General features: G+C 34.5%; 1 protein-coding gene across 4 annotated transcripts in view; it reads right to left on the bottom strand.

The window, feature by feature from the left end:
* The window catches only part of LOC128986417 (reticulon-1-A), a 71170-nt gene that overhangs the window by 39725 nt on the left and 7848 nt on the right, over positions 1-23597 (bottom strand). Inside the window, exon 1 of one of the 4 annotated variants that reach the window (XM_054406781.1) lies at positions 5962-6105. The exons of 2 other annotated variants lie outside the window; for them this stretch is intronic. In XM_054406781.1, coding sequence (XP_054262756.1) covers positions 5962-6037 — 76 coding nt within the window. In that variant the 5' untranslated portion in view covers positions 6038-6105. Of the gene's footprint in view, positions 1-5961; positions 6106-23597 lie in introns of those variants that run through there. One more of the 4 variants, XM_054406782.1, reaches the window with a different exon arrangement.

Raw genomic sequence — 23597 nt, 5'->3', positions numbered from 1 at the left:
TTGCAAGTAACACAAATAATCCAACTAACGCACAAGTAATTATGTATTCTCCCAAAACCTATTAGGAAACCAAGCTTATAAAATCACAAATCCAGTTAAGTTTACAAAATAATAAATAAATGTTACAACTATTTTAGATACAGTAATTGTATTAATTGCACCACTCATACTGCGGCAAAACTTTTTCAGCTATGGATTTCAGAATTTAAAAACCGCCAATTTTCAAGCTTTAAAGTAAAGTCAATCACGGAGCTGTGCAAGTCTCAGCATCATATGACGTCATCAAGGAGCGAAACTAACAAGGGACCTCTCAACTTTGACCCTTCATGCTAAACGTGGCCTCGCAATTACAACTCTAGCAATAGGCTGCTATGTCTAAAAAGTCTAGTCAGTAGCTTTTTGATGGTTCGAAACTGGACCCAGCTGTCCCTGATCATTGAGCTTTCAATAAATTATCCTAACTAATTAAACAGCTGATCTTAGTCAGTAATAAAACTACACAGATCATCTCACTCCATTCTACAATCATCGTTCACTCATATTGGGGTTACATTACACCTAGGTGGCGTCCCCATCTTAATAATAATATTTAATGAATATTATGTTTCATAAACCATTTTTTGAAATACCAGAAGATTCACTATATTTCTCTGCAACGAGGTGAATTAAACAATGGTTATTAGAAACGATTGTGGTCAGCTATTATATAATTTGACTCCTGCTGTAACGGAACACAGATAATGTCACCTTTACATAGTCACCTTTACAGTTAAACAAAATCCTTGATAGAATATTGTTTCGATTGGTGTAAAACGAGTATATCGTGAACACAGGTTTATTGAAAGCCTAGTTTAGCAGCGAGACCTGAATGGATCGATGGTAAAATGATAACTGGCGCCGGCTCGGGCCGTCCTGGCACACAACTTGTATACTTTTATAGCATAAACGTGTCACCCACCCTGTCAAACGCGCACGCATATCATACCTACAAACACGCGGGGCGATCACGGACGATTATTGTCATGGATAATTATTGGTTTGTGAACTATTGATATACGGGAGGTTTAAAAGGATTTACCATGGTTGTGAGTATCGACTCACGAGATATAGTTACAGTTTATCCAATGAATTTCCCACACCTGCATATTAAAGAGCAGCGTATTTACCGAATCGAACAACTTGTCCACATTAGTTAGAATTAAGATAACCCATAATAACAACTAAGGCACATTATAGTTTTAGTTTAAATCTTACAGATATAGGACCTAGCTAACGACAGTGAAACACGTGTTGTCAAATTATTGAAATAGGCTTCAATAACCGTATTTCGTTATGCTTTAGGTAGCCTGCATGAAAATAAAGTAGTTCAGAAAACAACTTAGTAGTTTCGCAAAATTTTGTGTGAAAGCATACACCAAACAATCTTCCCCTCATATTACAGACGTTCCAAAACGTTATCAAAACGTACAACGATCTTACACTTTGTAATTATTTATTTGACTAAACGGACCAAAAAAGTTTTAAAGTATTGCATTTGCAACCGAGGACCGATTTACAGATTTCCATAAGCAGTTGGATCAGTTCAAGAAAATCGTGTCCGAAAATGTTTGCTAAACCCGGATTGCAAATAAATACTGCAGAAAGTGCAGATGACATTGTGCTACGTGCAAGTCTCATTACATCCACTATCAGCTTATCAGTCACCGCGACCTCCGTGTGACCTTGCGCTGATAACAGGGTCTGCCCTCTGTTGTGTTGTACAATGTACTGTACTATCACTAACCTACTATCACTCGCTTCCCTAGTTGATGTTTCCATGACGTTTGTTCAATCGTTTATTTTTAAATTCATATGTATTTATTTTTGGTTCAAATTGACTTTTATCTAATTTTACTAATGCCTAAATGAAACAGCAGAAAACCTGCAGTGTCAGCGAATTTCTACTTGCCTAATGCAAGGATTTTCCTGATTTGATTGGATCCTTACACATGTCAAATTTATTCCTTATTTAAATATTATTATATTTAAGAGTACTTAGGTTTGCAGCTACATGGAAAGTAATAGGGTGTGTTTTGTCTATAGTCTGCGATTTTAGTAAAATTTAATAGAGAGAGAGAGAGAAAATTCTTCATTTTCTTTATAATAAGTTTAGCATTCCATGAAAAAATGTGCAAAATTTAATGAAATCAATAAACAAGCAAACGACAACACATGCACTGTATAACTCATCGGTTTACAACAGTTTACTTCAAAAGAATAACGTAGACATTTTAAATTGATAGGAATTTTAAATCTATATGTTTTTAATACACTCGGTAATTAGAAAGAGTACAAAAACGCATCAATATACTAAGCTGTTTTTAAGCTCCACTAAATTGTTTGGAAATAAATTGCAAAATGATATGCTCAAAAATGGGAAAACCAATTTTCACTCCATAAAGCCACGCTTTTAATAGTCCGACCATGCTGGTTTGCGAACTCGTTTAAAGAATTGAGTTCTCCTCGCCACATAGAAATGTATTTTTAATGTTTTTTTTTTTTTATTAATGTAAAAATCTATTATTTTTTGACATAAATTAATACTACTTGACTTAATTTGAAATAATTGACTTACTGCAATGCAATTCAAAATTAATAGTGTCTAAAGCATCATGACTCACCGTTTGAATTACTGTAATATTGAAATGATTCAAACATGGTAGTTATTAAATTCGTAGAATTACACATGACTCTCCACAAGTGTTTCGCCATAAACAAACACTACTTCCAAGGATTAGTTGACTAGTTTAAAACGGTTTAAATAAGTGTGCTACACTACACACACGTATAAAATTCATAATTAGCATTACTAACCAAACAGTCATATTGCTAGCAAGCTGGCGATCCTGGCATTTATTTAGAGAAAACTCTATTTCGGAAACTCTATTGCGAAGAGGGTCAATTTCTGCATGTAACAACAGAGAAGAAGTCTAGCACTTCAATACCTATGGTAATTTATCAAGAACCACCTTCTTTGGCGATCATCAACGTTTAACTGATCATTTTGGTTCAATATTTTAAATCTTACAAGATATTCTTATAACTCACATAAGATATTCTTATAACTCACATAAGGCACTGTTTCATAATTCACTACACAAATACTATGCTGTGGATACCTGCGAGTGTGATATCTATCGTATCTGTGCCTCCATATTGTGTTGGAATAAATTCGGCAATGACTTGCACTTAGGCTAATGGAAGAATTACGTAAATTGCAATTTGCAATTGAGTGTTCCGCGAAAAGTTATAACAATAAATTTTGTGAAAACTATACAATTTACAGGGACAAGCACACAAGCATTTATCAACAGCGTGTTTTATCTCAAGTGATGCTCACTACCGCATTGATATATTCCGTGATTGCGTCAATGCTATCAGCAATAATCTCAAGATATCATATGACAACCAATACCACTTCCAACATACAAGATTACTGGCCTAATCAAACACTTTTATTTTCAATCTGTTCACTTATTATAATTCTATTATTTTGCACTCAGCAGAGATGTATTTGGTCGAAGAAAGTCTTATCATATGAGAGACTATACAGGGTGTCCCGGAACTCTCTACCAATATTTTAGGGCATTGATCCTGGGTAAGAAACGTACCTAAATATCATATTTAAATTGTCCGGAAGTCCTTAGTTACTCACACAGCCACCATTTTGTTTTTTTTTCAGTTATTAATTTTTTTATAAAGAATGGTTAAACATACGAAATGGAAACTTTGCACAAACATTTATGACAACTAGAAAAAGCTACCAAAAAATTATCACGATTTTTCAAATTCATAAAACAAAATGGTGGCCATTCAAAATTTTCTTTCTTAAATAACTAAAAAAACCATTGATTTTACAAAAATGACTAAACATTTGAGATACTAATACTGGTACTATACTAATATTGGTAGAGAGTTCCGGGACACCCTGTATAGAACTATACAGTATAGCCTATAAGGGTCGACGACGCCATTGAATATCGACGCTCTGCTTTTATACGTAACGGTAGTTGTGTAATTCAACAATTGATTCGATAAGGTTGTCAAACGAGTGACCCAACCGTGACCTTACGACCTCATCCTACGTGTAGTAGCTACTGTTGACTACGCTCTAGACCGAAATAATCATTCAAATATAGTACTCTGGAATTCGTTGCAAAGTTATTACCAGCGAGGACAGAATATAAATTGTAGGCCTATTACTTTCTCTGAATACTGTGACTGCGTCTATTTACCGTTTAACACCCTCTTAAGCGGCTCTAAATGAATTCCAAATTGGCTTGCTTGACAAATGCTCTCAAAACGCAATAGTGTAACGAATACAGTCAGTTAGAACGAGATTTGTTATTTGAATTACCGTGGTTGGAACACGATAAAAATAACTAATATTTTGAGAAAATTTTGTTTTTTGTCTTTGTTGTTTTATGGCGCTCCCTTTCAAATCTTAAGGTTGCCAGTTCGATCCCAAATGGGTTCGAATTTGGATCCAGTTGCCATTATTATTGTCTATCTCTCTATCAGTCATCTTCAAAAGAAACAAAATCAGAAGATCCGAAGTTAATATTAGTTCACTAGATACAAAGGACGTTTGTTTGAATCCAAAGATCAGAAGATACAAAGTGTAGTCATTGCCAGAACTTAAGTTTTAAATTGTGGAGAGACTTATGACAGAGAATGTCCTTTGTACTTTGGATCTTGTGAACGTGTGAGGGCCAGGAGATCCAAAAAAAAAGACTCAGTAGTTCCAAAGATCCGAGGATCCAAAAGTAGGAACTATTGAGTCTCTCAGATTGAAGGCGTTTGAATTTCGACGTCATCAGCCGCGTTCCTTGCTAAAAAAACTTGCTAAACAAACATCAGTTGGATCTTGTGATCTGAAACATAAACTTTGGATCTTTCAAATGTTCCCCCAATGATGTAATTTTAAGACTAGAAGAATTGGAGGGTAAACGTTAGCAAAAAAATACGAGGATTTGGACTGCTCCTTATAAAAATACAAATATACCCTATATTTTTAATAGGAGTGAAAACTGTCTTAGTATCAGTGAACTTCCACTTATGTAAAAACCCCCAATAACTAATTAAATGACCCTCCAGAACCTATTGATAGCTGCTTTGCTTCTATTTCATCATTCAAAATGTGTCGGAAAATGTAATTGTGTAATTTGTGCTGTACTTATGCAATGGCAGAGAGTGTTTGTCATGTGACGGGTGATAACACAAAAACTACGCTAGTTTGCTTTAGTTAAAGTGTCAGCAACAGTGTGTTTGAGTGGTCAGCAAACACGTAAATACATTTCCATTTACGACAGAGGTCGAATGGAATATTAAGTATAAGGATTACGCAACCAGCGCAAGATTATAAATAATAATCGCAGATTTCTGGAATTGAACGAAGCAGTGCGGTCAAAAAGCTGACGAATTAAAATAAAACCTTATAATACTACTGGAATGATAATGTACTGTAGTTTTTAGCTTAATTTGGTATTTATGATTCCTTTGTAACTGAATTAATATAGCAGATCTGAAAAAGATAATTTAAAAACTTGTCTGTAAAGTCTTGATAAGATCCTGTTAATTCCTTATAATCTCGTTGAGTGTTTTCTCATTGAGAATCAAAAATAAATCTATGCAACTCAACTAAATCCAACGATTTCACAGTATAATTTTAATTACGTGTTTGAGGGATTCTTATAGAATTTTCCATTACGATTAATAAAATGCAAGTTCCCCAAAATACCATAAACCCAGCATTACTAAAAATGAACTACAAACATAGAATTTAATGAAGTATTGAACGTATTTTCCTAACAAATATATGATACTAATTCCTCCCGAAAACCACAATAATCGCCCAATTAGGCTACACAGCAGCGCTGAGTATTCAAAGTAACAGCAACAATTTTAACAAAAAATATTTACATGGATCCAAAATCGAGTATGAGTTGTCCTGTGTGGGCTTGGTAGCTCCATTTGTTGAGGTAACTTCTGTATCCATGTTAGTGCACTACACTTCACCAGTTAACCACTAACCAGTACCAAAACTACCAAGGCAGTACAATTAGTAAAGTGTACTGCACTGACAACACTAGCGCTGCTGTCTCCAGTGCCGACTCGGGCAACTACACATTGATCACTGGCCTCACCATTCATACAAACACGTGAATCGGTATGTGATTAATTGCACCAAAGCTAATGGGGATTGGCTAATTAAACCAAGTGGTGATCCATATAAAATGGGGCATTAAAGTAATTTATGAATATTTAAACGATTTTTGTTTTATAGTAGTTGGATAATAGTAATCGTGTTAAACGTTATGCCTAAATCTATATAAATTAAATAAATAAAGACAGATAAAATTTCGCAGTATTTTGAACTAAAATCAAACTAAAATTATTAATAAAACATATTTTATAAAAAAAAACTAAATATTCTTTATTAAAAAGCTTAAAAACTGTATTACTTACTTCCCATTATTGATACACGTATCACGTGTTAACGTAATCTAAATTTTATACCGATATTTTCAATTTTTACATATTTTATGTTTTATATGCTACTGTCGTATTACTAATAACATACAAATACACACTAAAGATGCTTTATAAACAAATATGCGAAAGTAATACATAAACAATAAATTAAAAAATGCAAACTAAATTATTTACGTTCGTATTGGATATAAATACCAAATAATAAATACGAAAATATGCATAGAAACAAGCATTGTAAAATCCTAAATAGATTTACCCATAAAAGGCATAAAAATCAGATAAATAACTACACCTACCGTATGAGTGTATATTTGTCAGTACTGTATGGACCAAAACCTTCACTATAGCATATTTTTTATAAAAACTATTGTATATTTTGAGAGGATGTTATATTTATTTAAATCGTCACATAATTTAACAACCAGTGTTCGTTCGTGCAAATAGGACAGCTTATCTCTCAATTAGGCAAAAAGCCAAGATAGAGGAAGATTACCCAGTTTTAGAATATTCGCCTGCTTTATCACGTTAGTTCATACATGCTCTTTCACGCAGGAAGTCAACAAAAGTCAACCTTGTCGAGACAATTAAACATTTTAACAGAAGTTTTCCCGAATGATTATTTAAGTTTCAACGAGGTGGAATATTTATTTAAACACAATAATTAAAATGCTTAATGATGGAGTAAGTTTTAAAACTTTGGCTAGTTTATTTAATCAAAAACGCATGGTGTTGTTTTTTTCTGATAACCGATCACACCATTAGCATAAATTTGCTGGATGTAAAATTGTCTTCGACATTAATTAAATACTGTACACGATTGTGATTAATTAAGCCTTTTAATGAACCTTTATTGAAAAAGTTAATGAATTTCAATTTAATATTTTCCTAACTATTGATTGTCAATTGCATGAGTAGTTTAACTATCACACTACTTTTAACCTGTTATTTATTTAGTTTACAATATGACAACACTAAAATGTTTATGGTTTGGAGTAATAAACTTTATTTGCCACTTATTGGTTTTGAATATAGTAGAGTAATCAAATACTGAACAGAAATACAATAATTAACCGCATTAAAAACCCATAAATCGTCAATATTCCCTAACCAGATGCTGGGTTTCTGTTAATTGGGTCAATAGTTTTGGGTGGTCTAGAAACCGAACATCCTTATAACGTAGAGTACAGTACAATCCCATTACTAATTAACTAAGTAGACTAAGTAGAGTGGGACGAAAGAAATTGCTTAAGCTACACAAGAGTACAAGAACACGTGGAGGGTTGCATTAATCAAGATTCTACTATTGTCATTGGCTATTTTCAATTCATTGAACTTATAAATCCGTGATGTACAAACACCAACCAGACAACCGATCTGAAACTTTTACTCACCATGGTTTACTAATGACCAATTAGTTAGTGCTGTCTATAATCAAAGACGACACTCAGAGCACAATGCAGGGTGTGGGTGACCTAGATATACTAGCGGATAGTTGTAAATCTGACACAAGACACGCAAGACCCTTCAGATAGTTGAATACAACACGCCATACAATACTGTATGCAATACTGCAGCTTGCCTGCAGGCGTCACTCAATTCATCTGTTAAAAAATTATCAACACTGAACAATGTAATTGAGTTTTTGAAACATAAGTAGACACCCCATTAGTACAGAACATCAAATTTGGGCATGTATTCGCATTAGAAACACGAATTACATTAAGCTAATAATTGTAGTGTCAACTGATCATTATTTAAAGTTTCTTTTTTTTTTTGAACGGGCAATTATTTTTAAGTAGGCCTAATCTAAAGAATGAATATACATTTTAATAAAGGTGTAAAGACTTTTAGGTGGTTTTTGACAAAACTCGGGATTTTATACTGTTTATTTCGGAATAAGCGAGTGAAAAATTACTGGATCCGGTGGCAGTAAATAAATTATACGCTTCCGACGTCTCGACAAATTGATCTTTTCCTTTGCATTCGTTTAAACGTAGTTGCGGTGTATAGAATTTGTAGTTTTTCCTATAGAACATCGATCCACCAACTCACTGAAGAAAATTGTGTTTATGTACAGGGGGGGAGATGTACATTAACTCAAATCCGTTTTTACTGTTGTAATGCGGTAAGCAATTGCATTTTGTGGGTAAAACGATAAAAGATTCGCAAAACAATGAAGTACCTACTAGGTTATTGTGTAGTAAATGTAGTACAGCAATATTAGTCTGTACGAAGCACCAAAAAAGTCAACTTAGGTGCAACTCCTTCCAATAGTGAAAAAGAAAATTAACGCACCACTGTTAAATTACTGCATCAATGGCAAATTTGTAATGCTTACTCATAGCTCAGAGTAAATAAAACAAAACTCATAGTCATTGTCATGAGTCACGACTGAGCATTCCATGACAGTTTCTAAGTTGCAAAATAGACTGTAAAGTTTATAGCTGGCGACTGCCATAGGATGAACCCATAAAACGTAATTCAGCCACACCGAGTTCCGTTCTCTGTAAAATACAGTTAACTTTCGTATACACAAATTGTTAAATCGTACAAGACAGGCATCTGATGCACATCTATTGAAATATTCATCAGACTCATAAACTATCATAGTACGGTATGAACAAGTTAGAAAGAAAAGGAACTGCTTAATTGACAGGCTCGACTAAACCATCGAAGTACTTCGATGGTTTAGTAATCCTTAAGTAATCCTACAGTAACAGCTGGCCAATTAAATGGAAAGACTACTTTAGTATCCAAGAGACATTGGTAATGTAATTCAGGTATTGTTTATTTATGGAATGCATTAAGACACTTTCAATTTGCTTTAGTACTTTTATCAGATTTATCATCTTAATGGATCAGCCGAAGACAATTTAATGTTAGTTCCGCCCTGTTTATGTGAAAATCGTTTTGTTGCTTTCTAATTACTTTGTTTATTGCTTTCTTCAGCTAAATACATAACTAACCAAATAAATCGATGTATGCACAGCAAAGTATACGGGTTTGTTTGTCATCTAGTATTTTAAACGAAAGAGGAAATTTCAAATTGTAAAATTTACCTAGAAAATCAGAAACTTTTTAATTTCATTAGCACACTGAAATGTGACCAATATTAACCACTAAAAATCGTAGATCAAATTTTACGAATTACAAGAATTATTTTAGAAATCTAGACCTAATTTATTTTATGTATCGTACCCATTGAAGGGAAATCAATAAAGGATAATGATGACGGTGAAACTTTACAATTAAATTAATGCGAAGACCACTACAGTACCGGTATCCGTATATATTAGGGTATGAGAAAGTTCTGTAGGTAATGCAGATTGTCGGAAACGCAGATTGTCACCAAGTAGCGCTCCTACAGTCCGACGTCGGTACTGCAGTTTGTACTCTCCGCCGCTAGGTTGCAGCACTGAGCGGTTCCCGACAACAATCGATTCTTCAGCTGATGTTACACCCTCGCCCAGCCGTAGCCAACCCCGTGTACGTGTCGTCCTACCCACCCCGTGCCTTGTAAAAACTGGTGCAATCATGCAATCGGTGCAGTAAACCTAAATATAGAACTGACCTTGAATAGTGTGATCTTTCACAAAGGACATAAGCTAATAGTAAAATCGCTGCGACATTATATTAGGTTCAGGTACTATTTATCTTTAGCTGTAGACGAGCCATAAAACTAATGGGAACAATGTTTTATTTAAAAAACCTGTTTAATTATAATTTGTGTATGGAAACATCACTGAGATGGTTATAAAACTGCAAGTAATCCTAAAGGCTTAATCCCACCAGATGAACTTTGAATGTCACAAAACAACAACAAAAAACATTACATAAACGGTCTTTCCTTATCATTACATAAAGGACAGATAGTTTTTCCACATCCAGTAAACAACAAACAATATCCTGAACACGAATTATCATGTAAACTATTACGCAATCTGCTACAACAAGTGTATGAAACATTGTGCACCCATTGTATAGAGAAAACAAAACACAGAAAAAGTTCAATTAAATATCACACAAAATACGTTAAAGTTAACACGCCTGGGAAAACCTATTGAACATCAATGGCAACTTTAGGTGGTATTGTATTAGTGGTAATTGGAATTGAAAATCGAACTTTTATACTGCGTATACTTCAAGTTGGCCGATGGACCCGGGACTACCTGTGGCCACCCCTATAATCCCTCGCAGTGTTCGCCGGAGCAGCCCGATGTCTAGGCGATGAGTCACCTACTGGCTGTGTTTATACAATGGTAAAACTTTTTAACGAAACGAACGTTATCCAAATTGTTGAAAAACCTTGGTTTCCGCTGGAAAAAGCTCAACAAAAGAAAACTGCTAATGGAAAAACCTAGTATTGCTTTATCTAGGTGTAGATTTTTAAGAAAAATGAAAAATGTTGATTGAAAAATGTAATTTTCCTCGATGAAACGTGGCTTAACGCCAACTCAACAAAGGAGGTGGGATGGACGGACGACAAGTCTGATTGCAACTTAAATGCTCCGCTCGGAAAAGGGAAAAGACTCATAATATGCCATGCAGGAGGATACAATGGTTGGATAAACTCACCACCATTGATTTTTGAATCAAAAAAGACAGTTGATTTCCACGAAGAGATGAACCACGAAGTTTTTGAAGGCTGGTTTTTTGAGGTGTTGTTAAAATCAATCCCAGCTGGCTCTACAATAGTGATGGACAATGCCCCCTATCATTCCCGGGTGGATAATCCAGCACCAACAACATCGTCTAGAAAAGGGGAGTACATTGACTGGTTGCATAACCGTGGAATTCCATTTACTCCAGATATGCGTAAGCCTGAACTCTACAATCTCATCAAACTTCATAAGCCTCAGCTTACTTCCTATGTTATTGACAAGAAAGCTGCTGACCTAGGATTTAGAGTAATCAGACTTCCACCATATCATTGTAATTATAACCCCATTGAAATGGTATGGGGCCATTTGAAGCGGTACGTAGCATCAAAGAACACCACATTCAAGTTGTCAGACGTTCAGACAATCTTCATGGAAGCTGTGAACTCCTATCCCCCCGAAACCTGGGAAAAATGTGTCAAGCACGTGAAGACTGAAATGGACAACGATTGGCTTAGTGAAGGTCTCGACGATACCAGTGTGCAGGAACTTATCATTAACCTGGCTCCAGGGGACTCGGATGTGGATGACAGCGACTGGGACAGCGATGAGGAAGACGACTTGGGAGTCGCTCAGCTTGAATGAGTAAGTTATTTCCCTTATTAAAAAAAGTATTTTTATCAGTTTTGTAGAGTTAGTTTTAATAAATAAAATTATTTTAATATTTAAAACTATAAAAACTTCTACTTATTAAAATACTAGATTGTAAACAAACGTATTATTATTTATAAAAATTATAGTTATCATAAATTACCGTGTATAATCTGTTTTTTTTTTTAGCTTAATTCTATTTTATTTTACTAAGAAGTTTGAAAAGATGTTTTTCTAGCATAATTGAATTTTTCAGCTGACAACTTTGCTCAAATTAAATAAATGGTTTTCAATTTTTCGTCAGTCAATTTGGTTACAAACAAATCGTAACTTACTTTTTACTTACTTATTTACTTAATTACTTTTTTCTCTTGCAGAGAGAACACAAGAATCCATATTTAAGAAGACCTTGCCAGTGAAACTATCAGAAGCAATTACAGACCACTGAAGGTTTAATTTGGTTTAATAGTTAATAATTTGTTGTACAGTATTGTTTTTTTATTGATGCGTATGATTTGTTTTGTATAGTATTTTGCATTGTACAGTATATAGCATGTTGTATATATAACGTTTTTGACTGATTGTTATTGTGATTCGTATTAGGCTTATTATATCTCATTAAAACAGATTTACTATTAACAAATTCTACGATCAATTTAATTTCACCCAAACAGTCCCGAACTTAACCTATTACTATTGATTTACAGCTTATAACTTGCCTAAATCGTTTTGTTCAGGTCGAGTTTTATATCATTTTTCATAACTTTTTTAGCAGATTTCAAATACACTTTTGAAAATGTAAAATTATTACTCTGTTAAAAAGTTTTACCATTGTATAAACACAGCCAGTAGGTGACTCATCGCCTAGACATCGGGCTGCTCCGGCGAACACTGCGAGGGATTATAGGGGTGGCCACAGGTAGTCCCGGGTCCATCGGCCAACTTGAAGTATACGCAGTATAGTGTTAACGTCGAATGTATATTTTATCACCAGGGCTAACTCAAGCAAATTTTGAGGTGCAGTATATTAGGTCCAGATGCAACATTCAACACATGTTTGTACTCAACAGAAGAATGCAAATCCGCATTGCTACAACCCAGTGTTCTATATAGCTAGGGATAAAAAAAAGCCTCTCTCGGTATAGTCATTCTTGCGTTTCTTTCACAACACAATATAACATTGTGGTTTTTTTTAGCATTGCTTGTTTATTCTCAACGATGTAATCTATGTTATTGAGATGGTTTTATGTTTAAAAAAAAATACAACGTCAAAAAGAAGACACACGTTGCATTGAATACTATAGGTCAACTATGTTGTGTCAAGAGATATCGATACATTTGATATAGAAACTGTAGTCTCTGATTACAAGATGGCGATAGTATCCAGTGATGCGGAGGAGGCTGACGGGGTAGGGTTACGACTGCATCACTTGCAGCATAGGTAAATAACACATGATGCTACGGCAGCATAGGTAAATAAACACACGTCGCAACTACACTTGGTTAATTATTACATGTTGCCGCACATTGGTAAATAAAAACAAACACGACAGCACTTAGTGCTGATAAATAAACACACGTCACAAACTTGACTGTTAAATACATATTGCCACACATAATATTGCTATGTAAGCGCATACGGTACCACGTATATAAGTGGTAAATTAACACACGTTATAGCCTTTAACACGTTGGGTGCTGATGACGGGAATTCCCGCAATTGCTTAACATTTAAATAAATGCAACTTTTATGTTCAAACATGTCGACAGCACGAATAGTGTTAATATTGGGGGAAAATACATGTGACAACACCTAGTACGGATGAATAAACACAAGGGACAACCCTTACTGTTGGTAATGGTAAATAAACACATGTATCTATATAACCAGCGTGGAGAAATTAACATACCTGGCAAACTATATACTCATACAAAATATTAGACGCAAAAGTAAACCCTACAAATAATCGCTCGTAAAAACAACTTCTACAGGTAAAAAACACTCGCAATGACAAATACTATATGCTAAGAAATAAAAGTTTTAAAGCCTAGTGTGTGAAAATAAATATACTAGGCCTAGTAACAATTATTAGCGTGGGTAATACGTAATTACATCACTGTAATTCATGAATATTATTAGCGGAATACGCACTGCAGAGAAACTAATCGGTCACGTCCGCTGAAGTTTATTGGATTTGATAGAATCACTATTTGTTTGATGTAAGAAGAAGACGAACATAAACGTGTATTGTACAAACTTCGATAAAAAACGAAAAACGTCCTCCTGTCATCTCGAAAACTATAAGGCTATATTGTTTATAATAGTAGCTGAAACATACTACTAAAAACTCTGTGGATGTATGAAAAACACATTACAGTATATGCTTTGAATTTACATGCAAATTTCTAAGTTTTACTCTTTCTAACAAATGCTTTGCTCAAATCTTATTCACAATTCGCAGCTATCAGTCATGAACTACTTTTAAAATGAAATGCAATATAATTATAAGCTTTCTGATGAATGTAGAATGTAGAGACTAGTGATTGATAAGCTAGTACGGAAACGGAAGCAAACATATCACTAGCGGCTAGCGAGTAGCGAACAGATCATGTAGTGTTCGCCTCTTGGAATAGAACGAGTATATTTGCCACCAACCCACACTTCACACTAATTTGATCTTTCCGCCGCCGTTCTGGAATAGGCCTATACAACGACATATTCTATTGCTATTTCGCATTACCTTTTATTGACTACATTAAAATGTATTGGTGCTTACAATTGTGTCTAAGGAATAAGTCGGCCTTAGTTACTAACAATACTACAAGATCGCACCACTCATCCTACACTCATCTCCATTCATACTTTGCATAAAATACCTAGTTTGTATGGTCGCCATTTCGTTGAAAAAGTTATTAAGTATAAAAGTATTTCCACGAATTTATAAATAAAATATCACACGTAAAAACTACTTCTTTACTCTAAAAATGAACATAAGTTACTGTAGTTGAATTTATGAGTTCGTGGCTGTGTATTACGTATTTTGACAAAGAACAACTTTTGTAACCATGTCGAATTTAAAGAAGTCTCTAGGTTTACACATCAGAAATTTGTGTATCAAAAACTAAGAGGAAAATAAATTATTTTGAGAGTGCGTGTGCGGCACTCTATGAGAGATAAGAAAGACAACTTAAGCGTAGTTTTAAGTCCAATTGTGTTGTTATTAGTGTATTATTTCCAACATATTCCTGTCAGTAGTATTTGATACGGATATATTCTATTTGGACGAAGTTTGATGGGGAATGATGAAAGGTCGTAGTAAGTCAAATGACGTAGGCCATCAATATAAAATCACACCGCCTACCCACGAGGCCTTGTGTCGGACAGCTGTGAGCATGGAAAAGTTACCTTTAAACATGGATAATTTTTGGGTTTAGGTACAATCAAATGGGCAGGGTATATTTCAAAGTTATATGAGCGATTTAAAATGTCGCCTGCACATGTGGATGTCTTTATTCCTACACTTATAGTATTGTTGAATCGAATAAAAGTGAGCATAATTCCGGTTATAAGATGCAGTAATATGATTTTCATTGAAGATTGTAAGGGGTAAATAGCATTGCAATACCGTTTATTCAATAGTAATACGAGATAAATGGTTTAGGGTGTATTTCTAAAATATGACTAGGCAAACAAAATATCCACTAAGTTTTCCACCTATAATCGGTGTAAATTTTGTTAAATCAATCAATTATTTTTTTAAGTTAGCTTATTTCTTTAACTTCTAGATGAGGCACAGAAATACAGGTATCTTCAGCATTAACAACCCTACTTGTATGACTACAGTATTAAATGCCAGAGCAGCACAGTATTTAAACGAGGTTAACATCAACGTTAGAATATATCCGAGAATTTTCCTCAGGCTGGGAAAGGCTGCAAACTCGCTTTGGCAACACTGCCTTGTAAAAACCCTTGCGTCCAATTTGTCGATTTACCAACCGTAAACCACGGTGATTCACTCAACCAGACAGACAGACAGACGGACGCCTGGTCTGGGCCAGTCCATGTTATTGATCCAACAGCTGTACCGTTGCACCATACTGCATACTGTACTACACTAAGTACCCAGCAGTGTTTAAAACGATTAAAATAGAAAAAGTCTTAACAACAGTCCTTGTCACACTATACATGTATGAGGGAGTCGTTAATGCGTCAACGTCACTTGCGTCTCATGGAATAAGTTATTTCACTCAGCTCAGTGATAAAATAGGTCTAGCATTTATGCAATTACTAAACCAATAGTAATAACTGAAATCTCTTATGATAAACAGTAAATGAGTATACATTTATTTTCCGAAAGCACGATGCATTTGGTAAATCAATGTCCTAACTTCTTTCCATGTAGATGCACGTTTGAACCTACAAGAAACAACATGTACATGGGATTCAACGGTCGTTACTGTACTTAGCTGCAGACACTACGAATGCAACTCTAATATAGACATACTTATGTTTTAGGATTTTTACGAATTTTGGTTAAATAATTTATTAAAGTAACGTTATTTTGAATTAAGCCCGTTTTTTGTTTGTTTTTTATTTATTGGTTCCGTGAAACCATGTTAATCGTCAACCTAAAAATCTTTAAGTTTAACAACCCTAAATTGGAAATTACGCATATGGGGAATTTACTAAAAGTTATGCTTGATATGTAATTTCAAAACTATTAAAACCTAGACTAAACTAAATCCTAATTTTAAATGCTCGGCACTTAAACCAAGAATAAGGTTTGAAAACAAAACATCAGTTTTCTGTTTTAGTGGATTTGTGCTTAACATTTTGCAGAGCGCTTCGGCGTCAGGCAGCTCGGCTCGTTGAGTTAAGATTCGACTTTCTACCGGCATGAAGTTTTATACAAAATCACTACCTACCGCAGTTTTATCCGACAATTTTCAAAAACTATTTAACTACATTATAAATGTATGTACCCTGGATTCCTGGATATGTCTCTTATATTACTATAAATACAATTTTCAAGGATATTTTCACAATAAAATGTAAAAATTCAAAGTTTGATTTTAGAAACGCAGTCGTTAGCGACACTTTTTACTACGTCAGTATTGCAACATAGGAGAATCGAGAAACGATGGAAAGAATTAAAGAATTACATTTTTGTATAGAGATGAATGATAGGTCTACTTAATGATAATACTGTGAAATAATCAACCAAGTTTCAAATCCATTTCCAATTGCCAACCAGACTGTACACACGCAGAAGCAGAATGGGGATCACAATCACATAAATTTATGACAAATATCAACTCGTGTTAGGCGTGGTGGGAGGTAAGGGGTAGCTTATCGATCTGTAAGCCCCCGTGTTGTGCTCGTGGAAGATGCTAGGGGTGTAACGTGGCGTGGCTTGGGGAGGCTGTCCCACACTGCGGCAAACCTGCGTGCTCAATAGGTATAAAGTCTCTTTACATTGGCTGCTAAGTTTTACGTGGACAGATTGTAAGATGAATCGAAATTTGAGGAGAAATAAGCGGTTCGATGGCGAAAAATCGAATTGTGTTCTTTTCTAAACAAAGGAATTACAGAAAGTTAATAATTCTTTTAACACACGATAATTAACCTATAAAATTTTTTTCTAGAACGCTAGGTACGAGCCGGGATTGTTTTTTACATTGCTTCAGTAATCAGGCTAGACCTAAAGGTTGCGGCATCACCACTTTGATCAAATCCATTTGTGATTTGGTGGGATTTGAACCTGAGACCTCAGGGACCGAAGTCCCACGCTTTGACGACCAGACCAGCTTGCTCCCACCCCTGACTATTTATTTATAACATTAACACTGTGCAAAGTAAAATTATCATTCCCTTAGCAATATGGCAGTACCCACGAACATATGTATTTTACCTTGGTCTTATGTGATCGTTGATTTTACCTGGTGTTCAGGGACAACTCCCACATTGTATAATAATTTTACTTTGCACAATGTTAACGCTATTCATAAACTATTGTTTACCTTCATTATTGACCTAGCGACGGATCCTCAAAGACAAAATTAATTTCAATGTTTTTTACAAATAAAAGTAGGGTTTTGGATGAAAGAATTGTCAAAATCCCATTGCGAAAAACTACGGCAAACATTAAACATAAAATTTAAACACAAACTTTGTTTATTCCTGATCGCAAATAGTTTAAAACTGAAGTAATTGATATCTTTGTGCTACGTTCTTGAGCGAGCAATCAATAAAACGTTACAAACTTTTCTCATTGGCAAAGCTGGAGCTGAAGTATTGCTACTAACTAGTTGCAACTTCAAAGTAGCTTTTACAACAATGACGTTGGCTACTTACATAGAATTTACATTTAACAGACCAGATATAACTTTTTTCAACTCAAAGAGGACACAATTATACGACCCACGCGTAGAGTAAGCTACTTGAAGATATATTTCTTCCCTTGCCATACCATATAATTGACGAGTATATAAAATATATTAGCCAAGAAAATAAATTTTCCTAACAGATAGCATGATTAAAATGTTGGAGTGTAAAAAATTAACTATATTTTAGAGCAGCTCGCTCAAATTAAACTAAGTGTTTTAAGTGTTCTAAATCCGTTTGAACATTTAACATGGAAATTTAATGTCTCTTACAAGGTAGATCACATGTACTGTATTTGATAACCATTGAACATACAACAATAGGACCTTAACAATAATTAATTGGGATTGATACATTTTTCTACCCTATTTTGCTGATCTGTGATCACACAAGTCATTTTACAGTAATTGGATACGAAACATAACATGACCTGAATGTGTCTATGAACGATCCACGAATTTTGTTCTAATATTAGTGGAGCGTGATATGTAATGAAATGAAATGAAAATGAAACGAAATGAAAAATCATTTATTTATACAGGAAAAGTTAGGGCCACATGGTCCTTTCTTACACTTAACCTGTACTTTAAAACATAATATAAATATTTTAACATAATCAGCTTATACAATATAACAAAACAGAAATCATAGATACAAAAACTTTCATCAAAAATCAGTAAATTTTCAAAATACTTACACACACACACTCACACACACATACATACAAGTCAGCGACCGCCATGCGCACAGGCCCCTACGACAAACTTTAAAGACAAACTTTTCATATGTCTTTGCATAGAAAAACGTGGGGACATGTGCCTGACTTTTCAACAATATAAACTGGCTTCCATGTGTGTCAACATCTTTTCCAGGCTCATATGCCAAAACACATGACAAAACATACGAACTCGACGATGTACGGGTTTAAACAATTATTCTCAACCAGTTCAAGGGAATTTCCACATCTCATTTTGTTAAAAATTTATAGTTTGATTATAATTTGCCGTTTTATGTTCACCGCGCGATTCAATGTGGGTTTCATAATGAGCACACAGCGAGAATCGTTCCAAAAATGCAAAAAATATGATTTAATGATCGCGATGCATGACAGCTGATAAGATGACAATCATGCCGCCCTGCCAATGCGGTGTTATCATCGCAGCATCCACATAATTACACGAGGCCGACCTCCAGGACCACAGCACATCATATGTTTACTGGATGAACATCGCTCTGGCGTTAAATCATGTGAGTATTACATTAATAGTCAAAGGTATTACATTTAAAGTATTGGAATTTTAACAACAGTTTTCGCGTGTTTAGTTACAAGATTTCCAGATAACATCTTAAGATAATTTTACGTAGTGAACCTTGAACTTGAACCGAGATAACGATTCATTTTGCTGGAGTTTCCTCGTCCTACTTGTTTAATCCTATCAATAACTGACTTTTTTTGCAAATATTTTGTTTCATTCGACGATCACATAAAACCAATAAATTGTTGGTCTTATGTGATCGTTGGTTTCACTACATAGTCGATAATATAAGCTATTTTTAACTAATTTAAACAGTAACTCGAAATAACGACTTTTGTGTTTTCTCGATTAAGATTCGTATAACGTCAACACACCAGGGTGGGTGGATAGATGAGATGGCAGATTTCTACAAGGATCAACTGGGGTTTCTTTAGCTAGAGCATTGACTAAGGAAATCAAACTTTTGTTTCCCTTGTCCGTGGCTAAAGCCACCTATTTTTGTATCTTCTATATACTTAAAACAATGAGGGGATTACTCCCTATTTCATCCGTCCTACCAAGCAGATTTCTACCATTGAGATATCATTTTAAAGATTATGATGGAGTGTAAGGACGAATGTTATCTAAAAAGGTAATTTCCTTTAGGACTTCATTCCTCGTTAGGGTTTAATTTGTTCTAGGACTCGCTTACAAAGTTCCTTCAGCATAATTTTTAACCACAGTCAAATTGTAAACAAGATACTAACGAATTATGAAATAAAATTTTAAATAGACTTCTTTTAATCTTCGCTAGAGCCCTCTTGTTTGGAGCTGGGTGCACATTCTAACGAAAAATCGACAGTCTCTTTTTAGGATCGAATCAGATATTACTAGGCGAACAGGGCGAACATTATAACATCAAATTAGACACTTCACGATAGTAGACCTATTGTAGAGCTACGATTGTTGTCGATTAATAGCGGTATTATCTAATTCTGGTTCAATTATTCTTCTTTTTCATTCATCTCCAATGGTAACCACAATTTCCTAAATATACCAAAAACTAACGAATGACTTCCAGACACCAAACATTCTCTTAAGGCATCGTTTTAAGATATGTTTTCTAGCTTAGTATATTAGATGAGAATGGCAAAGCTTGGGCGTGGTTAGTTTGATGATAACATCGTCACATTAAAACAATCGACTAACAATTCCTTCTTGTGGCAGACACGAGCTTTGCTAGGAGTAGGAGGAGGGGGAGGTTAGTACTGCATGTCATTTACTAAAGATCGCTTGAGTCACTTGACTATCACGTTATCACATTGTGACTCAAGACTAATAATAATCTCGTCATACAGCAGAGCTTACTCATACGATGGAAAGCTGTTCATGATAGACCGAAGTGACTTTCCTTCGTGGACCACTTATTCAGCCGCAGCATTTACTTCTAAAGATACTACATTATGTGTAAATCTAAGATGTTTTGACAGCGTTATCCCATCAAAGTTACGAAGACAAGTTTTCATCTTGAGTACCTAGATAGGAATGTCGTTGATTATTTAAGTTTCAATGGTTGATACTTCAACGAGATGGTAAGAAGGTAATCTTTATGCTGCACAGAGATTCTATTGTTTATTGTTCAAAACACACGAAGTAAAACTGCAAAGACTAATCTACCCAAACATACGTTTAATAAGTGTTCCATTTCAACCACGTGTAAAATGAATGTCGGCATGATTTTGTAATATGCCAAAAGAACGATTCGGAAAAATCGACGCACGATTCAACATGCCTACGTAGTCTTGTTGGCCTAGTGTCGGATGATTTTCAGTATTTTCATTACAGTACATATAATTGCATGTGTACATGTTGTTTATCTATAAAATGTACTTAAAACGTGAAGAGTAGCTAAACAGACATAAGATAAAATGCGTAATCCACAAACAGCAATTTAGTGGTTTCGTTTTATTATTCACTTTTAGGGTTGATATGTCACTTATATATTATTTATTCATCAAATTTCTACCAAATACACAACAAAGGACTTGCTACTACATTGAATGGAAATTTTCGAACCCAAATATGTAATTTCACTGATATTCGAAAAAACTTGTTTGTAAACACAAAAACACATAATTTAAACTGAATAATATTGAGTCACGATAGTCACAGCAATTAAAAATGTGCAACGTCCCAAAAACATGCAATTACGACGTAATTTTTATTATATACACAAATTGAACAGCGATAGCCTACAGTAGCTTGGCGACTGAACAGATACATTCATTTAATTAAAAACGTTAAAAACATTTTTCGTAGGCTCAGCTACGTAACTTACGTAATTAGCTAACTGTAATACTTCTAGCAAATTTACAAATATTTTAACAAAATTGCAATCACTTTCTTTGCAACTATACATTTTCTCGATATTCTGTACTACAGGGAGAGACGGTAACCTTACACGGTCTACGGCCATGAGTATGAATCAGCCAGACCTCGTCCTCGTTGTCTGCCTACGTCATAGACACATTCACCTCTGTCTAGCCTACGTGTATCCTGCCTTCCTGTCATCCTCATATACATAGACGGCGTCTTGCATGCACTAGGGTAACTTTGAGTAATGCATTGTAACATACACATTCAGAGGAGTAAGAGCACACGTTGTAATTTGGCAATATAGGAGTGCTTCTAAACACATGTATTCTACCTGTCCTTCAGGGGCACTCCAATATTGCTAAACAGAATAAGCATGGAGTTTGGTGCTGTACTTAACACTGACACTATTAAATGAATTAAAGTACTTCGTTGATGATTTAGGTGTTAAATTACTTCATGTTTAGATTCTGGATCAAGTTTTTATGAGTAAAAGGATAAAAAAACACTTTGTACTGACAATGAAAAACGGATCATTTACAGTACAATAGGGTATTTAACCTTTTCCACTTAAAAAATTGTATGGGTCATGGGCCATACTTCATAACAAATGCAACAGAAATACCCCCTCTCCCCAAATAAATGTAAATAAAACAGCTGCATGTAAGAACTTAAGATGCTAAAAACAAAATTATTTTTTAGCATAGCAATGGGAGACTGTACTTTTTTGGTTCAATTCTTTTTAAATGGATATTCTCTACAAGTTCAAGTACATATAGCACGAAAACTACTAAACCTATCAGACTGATTTTTTGCACACTTAATTAGCCTATCACATCCATATCTTTATGTTAAACCACTTTATAAAGAAATATATCAACATACAAATTATTTTCAATCATTTAAAAAATAAAAATGTTTATGCAATATTCTAAAAATAAATTATTTTTTAAATGAAAAGTGACAAACTAATCAATATATGATTGGTTTAATGTACTCACCAAGTACCCAGACTAATGCATGCAAAATTTTAAGTCTCTATGTATTACAGTTTTTGAACTATGTGTACCTAAAGATAAAAAAAACAAACATCCGGAAAAACACACTTAAAGCTTTGCAGCACACACTTAAAGCCATAAGAATAGTGTGGCCGAAACCTCAGTAGAGTTAGCTTTGTTTATTGTTATCATAAGAAGCATTTTAATATTCTAAGTATTATATATTTTCTTAATCAGGAAGAAACGGAGATTTATTTTAGATGAAAAACAAAAATTTAATTTTTTACGACATAAAAGGTTTAGTCTCCCCTACAAAAACTTGAAAATTATTAAAAAAAAACAATACAATATTTATTCATTAATTCTGATAATCTCTAGTCCATCAATCACTAGACTGTGTTTTTAATCATCTACGCATGGCATATTTTTAAGGAGGCATAGCATAGAGGAGAAGCACAAATGTTTTTTGGGAGAGCGGTCCAAACCCATTTGATTAGTTTTATTATGTCGTTTTATTATACCTAACCCGTCCTTCTCCCACCGAAGTCCGAGACGCTATAACCACAATGCTAGCAACTTACTAAGTTATATCACAGAAATTACAAGGATATTCACAAAAGTATAACTGCCTAAGTATGATAGTGTCTCTCTGAATGTATACAATAATCAATCGATTGAAGTTTTTCCCATTAAATAAAATAGTTTAAGCAGAGACATAAGGGAATATCACATGCTGAAAATAGTGAAAATTAACTGACCCCACCCTTGATAGAAGTGCAACCCCCACTATTTGTTGTCATTCCACAATTCATCAAGCGATTGA

Source organism: Macrosteles quadrilineatus, unplaced genomic scaffold, assembly GCF_028750875.1.
Source record: "Macrosteles quadrilineatus isolate MER2022 unplaced genomic scaffold, UCM_ALF_1.0 Scaffold_2__2_contigs__length_208266976, whole genome shotgun sequence".
Taxonomy (NCBI): domain Eukaryota; kingdom Metazoa; phylum Arthropoda; class Insecta; order Hemiptera; family Cicadellidae; genus Macrosteles; species Macrosteles quadrilineatus.
Note: the sequence above shows the minus strand (reverse complement) of the source record. Positions and strands in the feature narration are given on the sequence as shown.